Consider the following 17154-nt stretch of genomic DNA (forward strand, 5'->3'; position numbering starts at 1 on the left):
TTGATGTTCGCAGAACGGAGGGTACTTGAACGCACCACGCGGTACCATTGTGGACCAAATTTGAGCTCGCTAGCCTGTTGTTGTTGCGCGGGTTGGAAACATGGCTATGGAAGCTTGGTTCATGGACAATTCTGACGATGACCAAAGAAGGCCGCACAAGCTCGACCCGAATCGACCCGTTTCGTTGGAGGACTTAAAACATCTTGGCGTTTTTTACTGGAAGGTAACGACGGTTCTGCCGCAGGAATGACAATCACGTGCTTCCAACATACACTCTCAGAGAACGTTGAAGTGGGGTGGTGACAACCTTTGCAGAACGATTGCAAGATTGAGTGCCGACAACACTTTTAGCCGCCTCATTACTAACTGAAAAGAAACTCGCCATTGCATGAGAGGCAAGTCGCGGATCGTTTGCACGCCCGAACTATCGCGAGAAACAAGTGTCTCGCGAGAGCAGTTCTGTCTCTTTTAGAATTTGTTCGAATCCCCTCCGAAGCGTACCATAATTATTCAAATGTATATATTTTTTTAGCATTCTAAATTCAGGTTAAGAAGAACTAAAAAACATTAGATGACCACAGTGATTTTGTTTTACATCTGAAGTTTTGTTATATTGTTACCGCATTGTCAAAATACTATGAAATTATACAAATCAAAAGCCATTTAATGCACATATCTAATCCTTTTGTTAGGATTCTCTATCAAATTTTAATTGTTCTTGTCATTTAAACTTATTTGCTTTTATTCTACCTTTTTATCGCAATAGACTAATTGTTAAACTTCCCTGTAATAGTCCTAAAGTTGGGCTTTATTTTAATAAACAGTCTTATTCCAGGCTATATTTTAATTTACAGCCCCTATGCTGGGCTTTATTGTATTTAATCTAAACTGTTAATGTTGAAATAGGAAAACAAATTGCAATTCAAGTGTAAACATTTTTATTCACACAAGACATCGACTTTCACTCTTCAGGAGTATATACATGATAAATGAAATAATAATGAGGATGAATAAAAGTGGCATGTATTATATAAGACTTACAATGCTGTGTTTTTGTTGCAGCTAAATGCTGACATCTATGAAACAGACCCAGAATTGCAGCGTATCAGGAAAGAGCAAGGCTACTCCTACATGGACATCATCACCATCGAGAAGAATACGCTGCCAAACTACGAGGAAAAGGTAACAGCTTAATCCATGAAATAAGTGTTTTGTGTTTTTAAGAAGACAAGACAAATGTACAAAATGTTTAGAGGTTTAGCACATAGTTATGGGTTGAGTTGCCATTTGTAGTTTGAGTTTTGTACCACTAACTACTGTTTGGCTGTTGAATCATGTAACAGAGAAAATCTTTGTCTCTTCAGTTAAAGATGTTCTTTGAGGAACACTTGCATTTGGATGATGAGATTCGCTACATCCTTGATGGCCAGGCATACTTCGACGTCAGGGACAAAGAGGATCGCTGGATAAGAATTGCCATGAAGAAGGGGGACCTCATTACCCTGCCAGCCGGCATCTACCACCGCTTCACTTTGGACGAATTGGTAAGTCTCATAGCTGAAATCGATTGAAGATTTTGACCATCGGGTGAATGTTTATGCTCGATCATGCTGGAGGCATGGTGGTATGTTTATTCAATTAAAGTAAATATTTACTTGAAGTAAGACTTATTTGCACATACTGTTTGAAGAAGACTTCAATATTTTCCCAATGGTCACTCAAGAATAAAAACATTTACACTGTGGTATTGATGTCTGAAAACTTCGAGGCATGCGATGGCTTGGTAAAAGGTTAGGAGGTAAAATGCCTTAACTGACTGACCTGTGCGAGGCAGCATGGTGCCATAGGTAATCTTTACTTAATAAATACAAAGTACATTAAAATATGAAGTAGAAGTAGTCACGGTGTGCATGACGTCACCGGCTTTTGCTTCGAAATGTGTTTGAATGTAAACAAACAAATGCAGTGTTCTTGGCGAGTAACACACAGAGACGGATCGGCTGAAATTCCATGTCCAATTTAGTCCTTCATCTAACCCAGCGGTTTTCAGGCGGTGGGTGGGCTACCACCTCAACTAGTTACCATAAATTGACAATAGGGATGTAACCGGAGAACCTGTTGAAAACCCAAAACATAATTTGAAAGTTAAAGAGAATTTTGAGGAGCAAGTGATAACTGCAAGGGGCCACAATTTATCTGACATATTGCTGGCGTCTGGCGGAATCCCCGCATCATCAAAGAGCAAATCAGTGAAAATACAATGAGACGCACATGTGGAATGAGCAATAATGTAGACACCTTGTAAAATAAATGGCCCTGAAAAGCCTGCAAACATGCACATTTAACATGGAAAATCCACAAACATGCTGGATACATTTGTAGTAGGAAAGGAAATATGTCATTCACAACTCTTCAACAACTATAGAACCAATTTCCATGGCAATTGCAATTAAAAATAACACCCAACTAGTCTTAATGCTGGTCAGGTAACAGTTTTCATGTTGGAGGTTTTAGAGCCAGAGGTGGCCACCTCCAAAAAATTATATGCAGGGTTTTTCCTACATTTGGTATAAATTTCAACTATTTATGTGGCTAACGTGGCTGTTGCCATCCCAAACTTAAATAGAAAAGAAAGTACCGTACTTTGAGGAAGCATGACGTAAATCTTTCGGCTTTATTCAATACTTTGAACTTTAGTTTCTGATGTTCCTAGTCTATTTGTTGGGGTGAACTCACATGTAGTAATTTACACACTGTATTTTTTTTCCTGCCTCCATAGAATTACACGAAGGCCATGAGGCTGTTTGTCGGGGAGCCTGTGTGGAAAGCCTACAACAGGCCAGCAGATGACTACGAAATCCGAAAGAAATATATGGCTTCTTTGCAAGAATCCTGAAAAAGTGCAAAACTGCAGACTGTGATTTAGGACATCTGATCAAAACACGGTTCTGAGATCATACATTTCTATGTACTCTAAAGTGCAATTACACTACACATCAAGTTAAAGCAGGTGTCTAAAACTCAACTTGAAGGCCACTGGGGATAGTATCGGTGTATCCGGGCCGCATCAAGTATGACACAAAAAAGGGTTTCAGGTAGTCAAAAAAAAATCATACAACTATTCCAGTCTTTTTTTTAGTATCATTAGGTTTTGGAAAAGACACGACTGGGACTGGTTGACAGCTGACAGGATATAATTTCCTTGTTCCCATACATTTTTTAACTAGTAACGTAATTTCAAATGAGAGCGTCTATGCAAAATCTTTGTGTGTTATAATTGTAACTGAAAACTTTCCACTCCCGCGACCCACATGAGTAGTGACATATTTCTTTGTGAGCCAGTGTATATAAATCCAGCAGCATATTCACCAATGAATGAAAGTAACATTCTTTTTGTTATTGTCTCTGATAATAAAATGTCTGATCATTTTGAATATCACCGAAGTCACTAAGTCTGTGGAGTACACCTTTGCACTTTATAAAGGCAATTCTTTTATTAGGTTAAGACAATTACATAAACAACTCAATGTTTTTAAGAATGACAACCATTGTTTAATTGGACATCCATATATATATATATATACATAGACACACATACAGTATACATTATTTACACACACATGCACTCAATTGTGTGACACACCCTCTATTAAAATTTCAGCTTTGTCATATATAAAAAAGAAAAGCACAAAGATACATTTTTATTCCCTAGGTCACAATGGTGATATAATTTTTTTTTTTGCCTAACCGCAAAGTTTTATGCTTTTATTAATTGATTCTTACAGTTCACATTGATGTTTTTGTTCTGGCTTGATCTATCCCAGTGTATTTTTTTCCCCATGTGTCATCACAAAAATCGAATAGTGTAAACCTTCAATATCCACAATGTGTGTATTGTAGCTACATAAATTGACACCAACACACACAATGGGCCCCCTGTTTTCAGGAGAAATGAAAATGCAATTGCAGTGGTTTATGTATATTGTATGAGTTAATAAACCCCATCAAGAGAAAGCTTAATTCAAGTAGCATTAGACAGTTAATCCACTGCATTTTAAGTGTTCTAAGGGGAGACGTTTTAAAAGGACTCGTACAGTGCAAGCCTACGAGACTTTCAAGAATGATTCAGCATAATGCCCTGGTCAATTCTCACATTGCTAACCTGCAGATTTGATAGAATGGAATATTAATTGAATATTTAACAAATGTGAGGGAGTTGAGTTAGCATCAAGGCTTTGGACTAAAATGGTGCTGTTCCTATGACTTGTAACACATGGAACCCATCCTAATAGGCCCTATAAAGCTTTTGGAAATGGTACGAAAGGTAAGTCATGAACTAAAATGAAAATCTGGAGCCTTGCAAGTCTGTTGAGTGCTACAAGCAGACAATAAGACCTACTACAAAAAAAACACGACAATGGTCAAAGAATCAACATATGTTGTTGCTGCCTTTGTAATGTTTGACCGATAGTCAGATTGAGGTGATGTTGGAAAATTTTGGTTTGAAAAGTCAAGCTTTTAAGAAATACCTATTTAAATAAAACAACAAGGAGGAGCTAGTGGGTTTCCCAATTATCAAAGCATTCCTTTGTCACAATTGTAATGTCTAAAGCCTTTTTGCCTCGGTAGGAGAAAACTAATGCCTCATTTTGAGAAATAAATCCAAGCACTGAACAGTCACTTTTTTCTTGGTAGGACCAAGACCATTTTGGGGAGAAGGTACTTATCCAGTATAAGAAGCAGCAGTGTTGAGTGTGAGTTTTCAAACCAGTTTGAGGCACTGGGTGTTGAAGCTGTCCCCTTCCCGGCAGGACACAGCCTCCAACAGCGCCTGCTTCTTTTGGGTGCTGCGTGAAGATTCCAGTTCATACATAGTGGTCAGGTTGAAGAGGACGCTCTCGTGGAGGTAAAGTGCTGGGTCCTGCTGCACCAGGCCTTCCAGCTTGCCCAGGGACTCCTTGAGCCGGCCCAGGTAGAGCAAGCAAACTGCTGCGTTGTTGTTGGCCTAGTTAGGAATTGACACAGATGAGGAAACGGCTGAGATCATGACAAGGGGAACACAATTAGCAATGCGGCCAAGACTTACAACAGGGTTTTTTGGGTCCAGCTTTAAAACGTCCATGAAGGATGCATGTGCATCAGCATAGTTGTTCTGACTGAGGTAGACAAACGCCCTGGAAATCCACAAACAAGTAGTGCGAAATGCACACTGGGAGTCAGAGGTTAATTAATTTTCGGAGGACCACTGATCAGTTCAAGCGCAAACAGCCAACAGTCAGTCAGAACGACAGTAATCACAAGTGTCTTTTTTTTCTGTCTCACTTCCTATTCCCCACTACGATAGTCGCAAGGACTTATTATTGGCTGTTTTGGTTGACTTGGCAGTGTTACAGCACCACTTCAGGTCTGGCATACAGACAAACATTTCCACATTTTTGTGTGTACACAAACCTTTCACAGTTGGCAGCCCAGAATTGTGAAGTATTACGTTCAACGGGGGAACAAACAGCTGTTATCCAAACACTGACTTATTAAGTGTGTCCATACAGGAAACACAAACTACCTCGTCTCGAACTTGTGTTAAAATTGTCATTACACTCCATATTTCTCTTATCACCTTAAATTTAAATTTTAGCATACATAAGTTCCCCGTATAATAACACACCGACTGGGCACTCGGTATGCCGGCAAAATCTAATGGAAGACTACACGAGTGCAGCTCGACTTTAGGTCGTCAGACAAACGCAGTGGCCGGTAGTCGATTTTGAGTTTCCTTGACGCATTGCAGCCGTGTAGGGTGACATAAACGATTGGTCGTTTGGCATCCGCGACGATGAAAGTCTGGGATTTCAAAAATGTTGTTCGTCTTGCTACAGAGTGTGACATGTCTTGTGTCCTCCTTCGATTGGTTCTTGACCAAGAGGAAGAAAGTCCCCTCCAACTTACAACCAGAGACTAGACGAGGCGTGCGTGATCAAAATAGCGAAAAAAAAGAACGGACAGAAGGGAGAAAATCTTGTAAAATATACGGAGCATTTCAACTCATGTCACATTTGCTAACTGCAAAGCCAGTGGCTCATGAGCATTTTTTTGTTTTTTTTTTTTGCCGTTCCTAGCACAGAACAAACGCAAATGCGCATAATGCCTCCGTCGACATGACTACACAGCTGCATCTCCCGCCTCCGCGACGGACATGCCCGGATGGATAGAATCTTGACGGAAGCATGTGACAATGGGGCGGGGTCTGGTTGGAGACAATGATATTATCTTGTTGTCTGACAGCGCGAGTGTTGGGAACGCCACCAAAAAATTGTGTGGTCTGAGAAGGCCATCACATGAACAGAGCCCTATTTCAAATATGCACGGCTCCCGTGTTGATAAACAGTCGAATTTCTGTACTACATTCTCAAGTACCGTAGGTAAAGTTGTATTCACTGTGTGATGGCTTAATTGCCCAAATCAGCTTTTCTGTGATGCATTTAAATGTATTAGTGAAAAGAAGAACATAATTACATTCACCAAAGAGTCATAATAAGTGCTAAATTACCAGTCATTGGAACATTTTGCAAAGATCCTAAATACAAAGCGCAAACACACAACATACCTGTTCATGAGCACACATGTTGAAAGGCTGGGCTCGCTGTCTGTCCTCTGGCACATTTGCTCCACATCGCCGAAATACATCTCGGCTGTTTTGATGTCTCCAATCTGAACAAAGAAGCAAAAACATTACGCAGAGTATGCCTTACATGATTAGTCCAAATCTGTTCTTGATAGGGTTTTCCCATTCGTTTAGCCTAACATGTAAAAGTGCAACGTTTTGTCATATAATGTATGGATGTGTGTTACTGCATCAACCTGCAAGAAGATTCGCCCTATGCCACTGAGCAGCTGTGCTCTCTGCTGCGGTTCATACTGGATGATGGCGTGATAGATCTCTACCGCCAGAACATAGTCCTGCAGCGAGAGATGGATGACATTTGGCAAGTGAGAGTCGGAGAAAGAGAAAGTGAGAAATCTTGTGAAAGAGCTAAAAGCCACTGAAATTAGAGACAAATGAGGTAAAGGTGAGGGACGCAGCAGGAGGCAGAGACAGGTGGAGGGCAAGCCGAGACGAGGCAGAGAGAAAGAGAGCATTAATCAAACATATGGAGTAATAGCGGGGCGAGGTGACCCAACTCCCACCTCCACGTTGCTCACACGGTGAGTCGACTACTGAGTAGGGCCAGGGAGGGCGGTCAGAAGGGTGTGTATGTGTGTGTATGCGCTCACATACATTGGGATTTAGTGCGCACGTGAACGTTTTTTTTTTTCTTTTTCTGGACTTATAGATATTTATAAATGATATGAATTGGGAAAGTAGAGAATGTCATCATTGCATGAGTCAATGTTAACTCCGCATCAATTATTTGAATATTTTAAACACTGTGACTGCTGTTATTTTAAGGTGACGTGCTGCTTCTTTTACACACACGCGCACACACTACACATTGTTTCATATGACCGATACTTACAACGTACATAAAATTGAACAGTAATATTTCCCAACAGTCGTTTGTCTTCATTTTATAGTGTTTTGACGAGTTTTTTTTTTTTTTGCTCCAATAATATTTCACCTTTAATATGTTGCCATGCAAATATCATTTTCCCACTGCCTTCAGAATCCTGAATGCCGGCATCCGCCACACACACCCCCTTTGAAATTGCTGTCTTTTTTAAAAAAATTTTTAATCAGGATGATTTTTGATTCACCACTTTAGGCTTTCACAAATTCTCAGAGCAACGCTGACATTTTTACATCCTCTCATCCCCTTTCTCCTTCTGATAGCTTCAGCTTCAAATGCACAAGTGGTGAAAAACCAGATAGTAACAAATGTATGAATAAACCCTAAAGCTGTATTTCAAAGAGCAGGGTTGCAATTTGTGAGGCTTTACATCATTTCTTTCAACCGCCATTGTGCAAAACCTCAGACTCACAGAACAATGCACAAACATTACTGTTGATGACAGGAAGCGTTTACGTTGGTATGTGGCTGATTTCCTTCCGTTTGTTTGCTGCTGACGTGAAAGCGCAGAATGATTGACCACTCAGAAGCCTGCGATGTAATAATAATTACATAAAATGATTTTTACAATGTTTGAGAACGTCAACGAGTAAATAACCGACCGTGAAATCGGGGCTTGATTCAAGTATGCCATCTTGACACTAGATGGCAATGTGGCTCCCTTTACATTCTGAAAACGCCTCGCCACCCTTCCCTTTCTTTTCTTCTGTCCCTCTCTGACCAAGAATCCAATTAGTGGTCAGTCTGGGGGGATTTCACTGTGAATCCTCCACCCGCCTGGCATCAGAGCGCTCTCCCTCTCTCTCTCTTTCACACACACCCCCTTACACACCACCACCACACACCAGCAACCCCCCGCCCCCCCTCACACACAGGCAGACTGTAGACACTTGTATAAGGACATTAAACATACGTACCTTCATCACCAGCAGACAGTTGGCCATGGAATAGAGGACTCGGCTGAGACGAGATTTCCACAGCTTTAGAGATTCTAAAATCAAGAAGAAAGGATGCAGGGCAGATGTTTTATTGTTTGACGTTGACTTCCTGTTTTCATCACATCTTTTTGGGTCTCTGCTCAGCTACCTGTTACACCCACATATCCGACTTTCTTTTTAATTCCCTTGTTTTACTCCTCCACGCCAGGGTTTATTTTAAGCGGAGGCGATAGGGAAGACACTGCGGCACTTTTCTTCTTCTTTTGCTCAGACAGTACCCCCCGTGGAAGAGCTTCTGTACAGGCCTATTATTATTCATTGCAGCACACCTGTGCGTGTGCCTGTGAGTGTGTGTGTGTGTGTTGGGGAGGGGAGCTAATCACTCAGTAGGGGTCTGATGTGCGAAGGCATGCCCCTGTGTTATTGACTTGACTGTCGGCTGTCTGTGTGGGCAGGGAGAGGAGAGACAGAGGGCAGGGCTATTACACAAACTGGCAGCACTGGTGCACCAGCAGCACATACACACACCCGCACACCCCCTCACACACACTGTCCTGACAGTTTTCCCCCCATTATAAGCTAGTGTCTTGCTACATTTAGCTCAGATTTAGCAACTAGCTTGTTTTTCAGGGTTTTATATTAACCTTATTTAATCGCTTCTTGAGGGTAAAAAAAAAAAAAGAAAAAAAAAAGCAGACTGACAGGAGCCTGCAACGAGATTTATTGCCATCTTGAGCAATTTTGCTGGACGAGAGGGGAAATATGAGTGAAGAAGTAGTAATTCCAGTCCATACTGCCTGTTTAATTCCCCACCACATGTGCAGATGCTAGTCGCTTGGATAAGACTGATGCGTATTGATCTGTTCTGCTGGCTGGGCTAGAGAGACCGTCTTGATATTCAGCATGAGTACAAAAGCAGTGAGGTGCTAAACACTTTTAAGAGCACGCATCGATGTGTTTATGTGGTGGACAATGTGTGCGTGCGCGTAGTGGTAGTATGCGGCAGTAACGCACCAGGTGTGCTTTGGTGCTTGTTTGTGCGCATGTGGATTTCCCAGTGGGGTCTGTGACCTCACTTTCCTGCAGTGTGCGATGCAGTCTGGGCCTGGGGCCAGATCTGCAGCCTCAAGTCTGCTCGAGTGGGCATGTGTGTGCTTTACCTTGCTGATTCTCCTCTGTTAGGGTGATCATGCCGCCATCCTCTGCCAAGCCTTTCTCCAAGTTTTCCACAATCTGTTCAAAAAGCGGTTTCACTGTGAGCACAGCGCTGTAGGATTTCTGTTCATACTGGAATCCGCATAATCAATAACTAAAAAATTTGACACTATTCCCTTGTTTACAAAGGTTGACTTAAGTATTTGGGTAATTTTTGTGTGGGTGAGCAGTCTTTAATGTGCTACATATTATGCAGATCTTTATGTTCAACTAGAGGCTGTGCTTGTTTGTTCAAGTACTAACTGTGAGGCAGACAGTTTTGAGATTGTGCAGGCGGTCCAGAGCCTCCTGGGGTTTCGCCAGGTGCTGGGGAAGCTCTGCATGCAGTAACCGCATGGAGAATGGCACCATGGAGCCTGTTCGGGAGGGAAGGGGGAAAAAACAGAAGGGGTGGGAGCAGGGGGAACATTTGAGGATGGGGAAGATCAGAAATAGGGTGGGATGAGGACATTGCAGGAGAGAGAAAAGAGGAAACAAAGGTACATGATGAAAATGCAAACCGCTCCAACAACCCAACCCCACACACACCCATACACGCGCACACATGCCCAGAGCCCTGGAGGCAAGAACCTACAGATGGCATTGAGCTATGTATGGCCGCTTATTAAACCCTCTCATCGTTCCCTCTGAACGCTGCACTGCACTATCAATCATCTCCACGCGACATCCTTCTGTGTCGCTGTCTCAACATCTTTCGCACACATTATTGGAGAGGAACCAATATTCAGGAAAAGTCCCTTGGCTGCGATTGGGCGTTCTCTTTGATAACGTCATCAAATCTTAAACTCATCTAGCTGCTCCTTCTTTGGTCGCCGCTTCCACCCTCGTCTTGATATGCAGAAAAAAAAAAAAAAAACTCAAACAACTCTCTGTTCGATATGTTTTGTTTCACAGAATAAAAAAATCCCCCTTTCTGGTCTGAAATCAGTGTTTTCTCACTTTTTTGGTGAAGAGAGTCTTTTCGTAGGTTTGGATCTTGGATTGTGAAAGAACACAAGTTCAGTCAAAAAGCTCTAAAAATGGCTGGTAATATGCGGAACACTGACCAAAACGTAATTTTCCATCAAATAAAAATGCAACACACTAATTACAATTATATTTGACTAAATAGAACTAGAATCAATGTTAACAGTGCATATTCAGCTTAAAGGAAAGGCATAAAATGGTCGGGCATTTGACGTCCTCGGTTGGGAAGGGGACAAAAATTGGACAAACAAAGCCTGATTGTCTTTGTGTGTACCCCAACTTAAAGTATTCAGTAGTAAAATATGTAATTCTACAAATGACTCCCAGACAAAAAAAACAAAAAACATTCAATCATTTTCGGGTCTAATTATATCCAAACTCTTTAGAGGGCAAGTAACACATGGGCAGTCCCCGCTTCAGGCATTTAAGGAGTTCAATCATGACAATACACGGTCAATACAAGCAACTGGGCCGCAGAAATGGTGAACAAATCCATCCATCCATCCATTTTCCGAACCGCTCATCCTCACTCTGGTCGCCAAAAATCAAAACTCGTGCCAGTTCGTTTGCAAGCACAATGCATAAGGCATTTAGTATTGAGCAAAGGAAAGTCAAGCAAGTGCTGTGTTTTTAAAAGATGTAACCGTGCGTGTAAGTGTGTGCGGTTGTATCTGTTACTTTTTTTCTTTTTTTGTGGTTGCTCGAGGGCTAAAGCAGATACTAAGTAATCGGAATACATTAGAGAGCAATTCATGCGTGTAAAAAGAAGACCAACAAAAGCAAAAAGTTGATGCAGACAAGTGGACTTTTCAAGGCTATAAACTTAAACTTTCCTATTATACGAGCACTTAAAACCTGTAAAAATTCAGGTTCTTTTTTACACATTATAAACTAATAAAACGATAACGTCATTCACACGCTTAGATTTCCGGCACTTCAGTGCAACTGTACATAAGGCTAACCGCGACACAAATTGAAGTTTCTTCGCAAGATTATGATGTCCAATAATGCTCAGACTACAATTAATGAGCACTTTATTGCATACATTTATTTAAAAATATATGTTTGCGCATTTATGTGTGTGCAATGTGCATTGTTGAAATGTCACGGCTAAGCCAGTCCCGTTATCATGTTCATGACAGAATTTTAAATTGAGAAAATTGAAAATAAATTGTTTAGGAAGTGAAAAGGTCTCTGCATGTGATACGGTCCAGAATTTTGGTGCTTTAACTTTAGTGCTGGTACAACCAAGAAAATAAGTTGGTTACATGTGCAACCAGTACAAAAAAGTTACATAGTCTAGAAGCCTGAGCATTTTCTGTTCTTTTATCTTAAGGTTACACATTTTCACCATTCTACTCTCAAACTGAATGTGAATTATGTGGAAACTTAATTTACTTTGTGTAAAAAGACTGGAAAATGTGTTGAATTTCCCAAGCAATATTCATGGAAATACATATTTGGTCATCGAACAAATACACTTACGCTAGATGTGTCCAATGATGGTGGAGGATGGTTTATTCTGACCTGGGAATGTGTTTTGAGTGTGCGTGTGCATATTTACCTCTTCTCCCGGGGTATACAGTGGGGTAGTACTCATAAAAGAGGTCTGGTTGATCCAGATCACCAAACGGCTCAAATTCCATCTCAGCATTTTGGAAAAGGTTCAGCTTGGTGAGAAGGGCCAAACGCACAAACCAAAGCTGGAAAATATAAACACAAAAATACACTACATCTTTGGGCAATAGACAAGAAAATCTAATGCTGTAATATGCTGGTCAGTGTTGGTTCAATTACCATATGGGCATTGTCTGTTTTTATTGAAGTGAAAACCACAGTAGTTATATTTTTTCCAAAACAAAAACATACTTTTTTTTTCCAAAGCTGTTTGAGTCTGCACTGTTATTCTTTTCAGTATGCATTCAAAATGATTTATGTTCATACAATACAACTTATAATATATATATATATATATAAATATATATACAAGCGATTTATAGCTTTTTGGAGCAATACAATTCGGTACGATAAAGGTGATTTCAATACAATAGTTCAATACCATAACAAAAGCTGTTCTAGAAATACAACTATACTAATTAAAGGTAACTCCAAATAAACATGATAGAATGTCTTTTTATTGCATTTTCTTTTAAAATCAACTCAGCTTAAAGGATTGCAAGCTTTTGTTGCTAAATATTTACCTTTCTGCTGAATTCATATTCCACAAATACGATATTAGGGCTGCAGGTGACGCATATTTCTGTATACCGATAATCTACTGAAAATTCGAATGAATAAAATATAAGATCTGAACGATTATTCCATCGATTATTCATGCATTTATAACTACAGAAATGGAACAATATTTACTATTGAAAAGCTGAAATTTAGAGGATTTAAGTTAAAAAATTGTATAAAAATGATTAATTGATTATCAAAAATAATTATTGATAATTTAATAATCAATTAGTTGCTGGTTAAGATTGATGGTTGTACCTCTATATTATTGCAAAGAAAAAAAAATGACATGACATGTGGTCCCTTCTCAAGGTTTCTCACTTTTCCCCTAATGAGGTTTTGTGAGTTTTTCCTTGCCCTCCTGGGGGTTAAGATCGGGGATGTCGATTGTGGCTATGTAAAGCCCTTTGAGACTGTCTGTGATTAAGGGCTATACAAATAAAATTGACTTGACTTGACTTGACATGACTTCTAACATTCAAGTGGGAAAGCAGTAATATTTGAGAAGTGGGTAAATAGTTTTTCACAAAATTACCTTATTAATTCTTTTAAAATAATGAGTGCAAAATAAAAGTATTTTATTAACCAAATGTCTAGACTTGTACTCATAAAGGATTTTTCAGTTCAGACAGAAAGAGAAGCATTTGTTTTGAATCTTACCTGCAGTAAGTTAGCGTTATGGGAAGTTGGCTGTCCAGCTTTTCCATATCCCTGGCCATGAGCTGTCAAAAGACGACCTGTCAGATCAACTGCTGCGCGCCAGTTCTTACTGCTCTGTAGGGGAGGGGAGACAAGAAGCTTTCTGAGTGATTGCAATCACATCTCAAGTCAGATCATATATGAGATCTGAGTGACATGGTAACTTTGTGTCCAGCACCTTTTTATTATTAAACTTAACTAGATAGAAACAGTAGATAGCTATCATATATGAATGTATAGATAGTACTTGAATCGGATGGGCACCTTAGCCAGTGAGACCCGTGAGAATGGCTAGGCATGCATTCAGAGCCTCCACTGTGCAATGTCGCTCTGTCCGACCAAGTGAATTTCAGTAACAGCTGATGAACAATTTGTTTTCTTTTCTTGCTGTCATTTAGAAACGTGACAAGTTGGACACGATACATTGGTATCCACCAACTTGCAGGTTGCGTTGGGTGATGGCTGTCAGATTCCCATGCCTGAAACTTAGTTCTTTACAGTGAAAGATCGATTTCTAAAACTTAAAAAAATAAAATACAATTTGATTGGTCAGTCAGACAAAAGCATGCAATTCCATGTGTATATATTGCCCATCTTTGCGATATGCATATTGCATGCACCGTTATCATGATGACGATATTTTTTCAATATATTGCGCAACGGTACTCCCTACTTTGTTCTACTTAAGCCCAGACGCTTGATTTTTTTTTTTTTCATTTCTGCCTCTTCGTTTTGTATATTTCAACCCCAAATCCCCTTTTGCTATTCTCCATATTGGTCCTTTTCCTCTCCCTTGTGGCTGCTTTAGAAAATCCTTTTATTTTATTGCTGCATTACTGTAGGTGTTTCTTCCACCCGCCTTTTTTTCTGCCTAGTTGTCAGCTGCTAGGCTGCCTCTGAATCTTCATTAGGGTGAGAAATGAAGCTGAAAACAAGAAGTTAGAGCAGCTGCAGCCGCTCTAAAATACAAAATACATACCCTACTTGTATGCTGGAGTACACCATTGCCTTGCTGCAAAGCATAAATGATTTTGTGCGTGAGTTTCTTGGTACTGGTGTTAATGGGGAAATGAGAATGTCTAGCATGTACAGTACTTGGCACATGGAACCACAGAAAAAAGCAAGATGACAGAGTGCAGAAATAAACACTGGAAGCAGGGTAAATAAATAAAAAATAAGACATTTGCCCAAAAAGTTGAATGATGGAAGCAAGACGCACGTAGTGGGTGGGAAAGTGAAGAGAAGGGGCGAGCCAGAAGAGCTGCGAGGGAAGCCTCAGGCAGAGCCAAAGTGAGCTAAAAAGTTCAGCGCAGGAACTTTCCAATGCAGTCTAGACCAAAGCAATTCAAATTAAGTGTCAACATAATAGTGGTTCTGCCGTCCACCAGAACAATTCCACTGTCAATGTAAAACAAATAATACAAATAAAATGCTTTCATATCTTTATTTTCACTAAATTTGGTCACATGGAGTAACAATAAAAAGATCCATTCCTCTTGTTCTCACTTGGGTTGTGGGTGTGCATAGAATTGGCATTTTCCTCCACGTAAACTTAATTCCACAATTGACAAAATGATTTGGCCTTAGTTTTTTTTTTTTTTTATTTAATGCAAAAGGCAACCGTGGCGATATATGAATATTGTTACGACCAGCTCTGCTAGGGAAGGAGGGAAGTAACATAAACCAAGCTGTTAAATGGTGTGGAAAGAGTTTACAATTTATTTTTAGTAAAGCAAGGAGGTAGGTTCTAAACAAAGGATCTTAATCAACCAGTATTAACAAATGAGTACAAATAACAAAAGCAAGTGTCTCAAGAATTCACAAAAGTCCAACCAAGAGACACAACGAGCGCAAGCGAGGCGAACTGAACTCTAAAGTTCCACCCGCCCTGAGCAGCTGGACCGAGGTCCTTTTATTGGTCCCAGCTGCACAGGTGGAGCTCGTTGATTGGGACGTCCATGTGTAACGAGCAGGCAAAGCAGTCCACCAATAGGGAACGAGCGGGAAAGCAGTCCAGCGATGAGGCACAAGTCCATTGTCTTTACAACGAAAGGGTACAAGAGTTACTGCAATACACGAAGGGCGTGGCCTTGTAAGTGGGCCCTAGCCCAGGGCCGTAACAAATATAATATAATAAATTTCAATAGTCATTATCAGAGGTGGGCATTTTACTAAATTCAGTCGGTCCGTTTCATGTAGACTTACTTATAACTTGTGGCTGCCTGCAGCAGTTTTAACTCCTACAAAGCCAATAAGTTGCAATCTAAAGTTTAAAATGTCTTCCCTTAACCTGCATGCAGCCCTGCATTGTGACAAAAAAAAAAAAAAAAAAAAAGAAAATCCAATCCAACTACTGTTTAGAAATGCTTTGCTTCCTTTTTCTTCTCAGTTTATGGGCGGGTCACAGCTCTTTTTTATAGTTTCCAGTTTATTGTCGATCGTTGACAAAACAGTGACTGACTGACAGACCATTCTGTCATACTGACGGAATGCCCACGTCTGGCCAAAATATATAAATAACTACCATATTTTCTTAACTATAAATTGCAGCTTTTTTTCCATAAGTTGGCTGGTCCTGCGACTTATACTCAGGAGTGACATACAAATGAAAAAGAAAAAAAAAAGGAAGTAATTTCACATAGAGCCACAAGAGGGCACTTTAGTCTTCCATCCATTATCCGATCCGCTTATCCTCACGAGGGTTATCTTGTGCACGATATCTCCTACTCCTTAAAAAGACAACTGAGAACTACTGAACAAAAATGTCCCTCAAAAGACTCAATCATATTCTGCAGATTATGAAACTACAAGGAGTGACATTTTCATCTGAAAACCACAATCGAGCAGCAGAGGGAAAGTTTGGAGGGAATGAGAAACTTGTTAGGGACTGCGGAGGCTACGCTTACTGCGACGAATAAAGCACAAAAAAAAAAAAAAAGAAAAACGAAAAATAGATGGCCACAACTGGAGGAACGAGTTGGCCAGTGGCTGCTTGAACAACGTTCTGTGGAGAGGCTTCAGAGGGAGAGGCTTAAGGCTCACCGTTCGTCTCCAGACTCAGGTGGTTGCCAAGGCAATGACTATAAAGGACTTTGCGGGAGGACCTACTTGGTGCTTCCGCTTCATGCAACGTAACTGCCTCTCTGTCACAGCATGGAGGGCACTGTCCCAAAAATATTAACAAGAATACTGGACACCCTTTCCGTTCATGTTTATTTTTCATGTAGCTAAATAATCTTCATTGCGTTAGCACACCTATTCAGCCTGTTCTTTATTATGTGATGAACATTATAATTTGTCTTCCAAGATGAAATGTCTTTCTAGCATATTGCAAAATAAACCCGCAAAATAATTAGCCATACTCGGACAAATGAATGCCCAGTGGGACTGGCTGTAAAGTCGTTTCCAAGCAATGATGGAAAAGTTTGCAAGGTGGAAGTGCGGATTGCAAAAGATATGACACCCAAAGTGTTCTCGCGAAACGATCTCATAGATCGTGATTGTTCTTTCACAGACTTCTTGAGTACCTGTCA

General features: G+C 40.4%; 2 protein-coding genes across 3 annotated transcripts in view; one reads left to right on the forward strand and one right to left on the reverse strand.

Annotated features, from left to right (window-relative positions):
- Positions 1–3439, forward strand: adi1 (acireductone dioxygenase 1). The gene is made up of 4 exons (XM_088288527.1): positions 1–223; positions 1063–1182; positions 1365–1544; positions 2780–3439. The coding sequence occupies exons 1-4, from the start codon at positions 101–103 to the stop codon at positions 2894–2896; spliced, it is 540 nt and encodes a 179-aa protein (XP_088144653.1). The 5' UTR covers positions 1–100; the 3' UTR covers positions 2897–3439.
- The window catches only part of trappc12 (trafficking protein particle complex subunit 12), a 26804-nt gene continuing 12914 nt past the window's right edge, over positions 3265–17154 (reverse strand). The window contains exons 4-12 of one of the 2 annotated variants that reach the window (XM_088288306.1): positions 13583–13696; positions 12249–12387; positions 9962–10074; positions 9664–9736; positions 8483–8556; positions 6859–6957; positions 6605–6708; positions 5087–5174; positions 3265–5005 (exon numbers count right to left, since the gene is read on the reverse strand). In XM_088288306.1, coding sequence (XP_088144432.1) covers positions 4763–5005; positions 5087–5174; positions 6605–6708; positions 6859–6957; positions 8483–8556; positions 9664–9736; positions 9962–10074; positions 12249–12387; positions 13583–13696 — 1047 coding nt within the window. In that variant the 3' untranslated portion in view covers positions 3265–4762. The remainder of the gene's footprint in view (positions 5006–5086; positions 5175–6604; positions 6709–6858; positions 6958–8482; positions 8557–9663; positions 9737–9961; positions 10075–12248; positions 12388–13582; positions 13697–17154) is intronic. The other variant, XM_088288220.1, reaches the window with a different exon arrangement.

This window comes from Idiotropiscis lumnitzeri, chromosome 1 (genome assembly GCF_059441095.1).
Source record: "Idiotropiscis lumnitzeri isolate Australia: NSW breed Sydney's pygmy pipehorse chromosome 1, RoL_Ilum_1.0, whole genome shotgun sequence".
Lineage (NCBI taxonomy): Eukaryota > Metazoa > Chordata > Actinopteri > Syngnathiformes > Syngnathidae > Idiotropiscis > Idiotropiscis lumnitzeri.